Raw genomic sequence first — 1,104 nt, 5'->3', positions numbered from 1 at the left:
ATGTGTGAAGACTCATCAGTTCTGGGTCATGTGGGGGTGGTTGGTTGTTTGACTTAGGATCTGATGGGCATTGTTAGTCCATGAGCTGGATTTGGTATCATAAGTTGATAAGGCAAAAAGGATGTGGGACAGTGCATGAGCCGGTAAGGGCCAGATGCATGTCCTTAGCTGTTTGAAGACTTCTCAATGGTTACTTATGTCTGTGGGGATGGTTGGCTGAATGACTAAGTACCCAAGGGAAGAGTTTATGCAGGTGTAAAGGAGCTGGACGCAGTTTATGGCAGCTGGCCATAGCTCAGTCCTAGCTCAGTTCGAGTGTGACAGCTCGATCAGCTGGTTTATGAGTTCATTCAGCTAGAGTAGCTGGGCCGATGAGCTAACAAGCTCCATAGATGTGGCTAAGGTATGATCTAGTAACTCTTGCTTAGTTCTAGATAGAATGGACTAGGGGAATGGAACCTATGATTGTATAACTTGGTCTAGGTTCAGGATCGACCTTGGAGCTAGCTGGCAGTTGTGTTTACTGACCAGTAGCTGAGGTGATCTGACCAGACAAGTGTTAGATTGGATTTAGTCCAAGGGATGATAGATGTTATTCTGCTGTGCATAAGTTGAAATGATCTAAGCTAGGGAATGACTAAGGTAGTCTTGAGCTAAGATCTGAGTTAGCCCTCGCCTATGGGCGATATTTTCAAATAAAGGGCAAAATTTTTAGAGGTTCGGTCAGTGTATAGACCGAGCGACGTAAGGCATCGACCGCGGCCTAGTCGGCCGGGATCGGGTCTTACATGCACCATATCTGTTCATGTATGGCGCTCCAAATGATATCAATCGCCACTCTAGATCAGCTCCAAGTCCAACTATCGCATCCGAGCGAAGGTCATAGTGATTAGCTTCGAACTGCTGAAACAGTTTACTGGCTTCCTTGTCATTGCCAATACACACGTTGAAAATGCCGACTGCTAAAGTTGATAAATCATGATTTGGGACATTTGGTTGCAATATTCTAATACATTTCTCAGGACCTACGATCAGTGCTGCATAGAGCCCTTCATAGTAGATAGCGTTTGTGTTGCCAGCTGTTACGCACTTGATGAAAAACTC

General features: G+C 45.3%; 1 protein-coding gene across 1 annotated transcript in view; it reads right to left on the bottom strand.

Annotated features, from left to right (window-relative positions):
* Positions 1-723: 723 nt before the first annotated feature.
* Positions 724-1,104, bottom strand: part of LOC106314291 — a 4,286-nt gene continuing 3,905 nt past the window's right edge. Inside the window, exon 3 of the mRNA XM_013752190.1 lies at positions 724-1,089. Within this exon, the coding sequence (XP_013607644.1) occupies positions 724-1,089 (366 nt within the window). The remainder of the gene's footprint in view (positions 1,090-1,104) is intronic.

The sequence above is a fragment of the Brassica oleracea genome, chromosome C9 (genome assembly GCF_000695525.1).
Source record: "Brassica oleracea var. oleracea cultivar TO1000 chromosome C9, BOL, whole genome shotgun sequence".
Classification (NCBI taxonomy): Eukaryota; Viridiplantae; Streptophyta; class Magnoliopsida; order Brassicales; family Brassicaceae; genus Brassica; species Brassica oleracea.
Note: the sequence above shows the minus strand (reverse complement) of the source record. Positions and strands in the feature narration are given on the sequence as shown.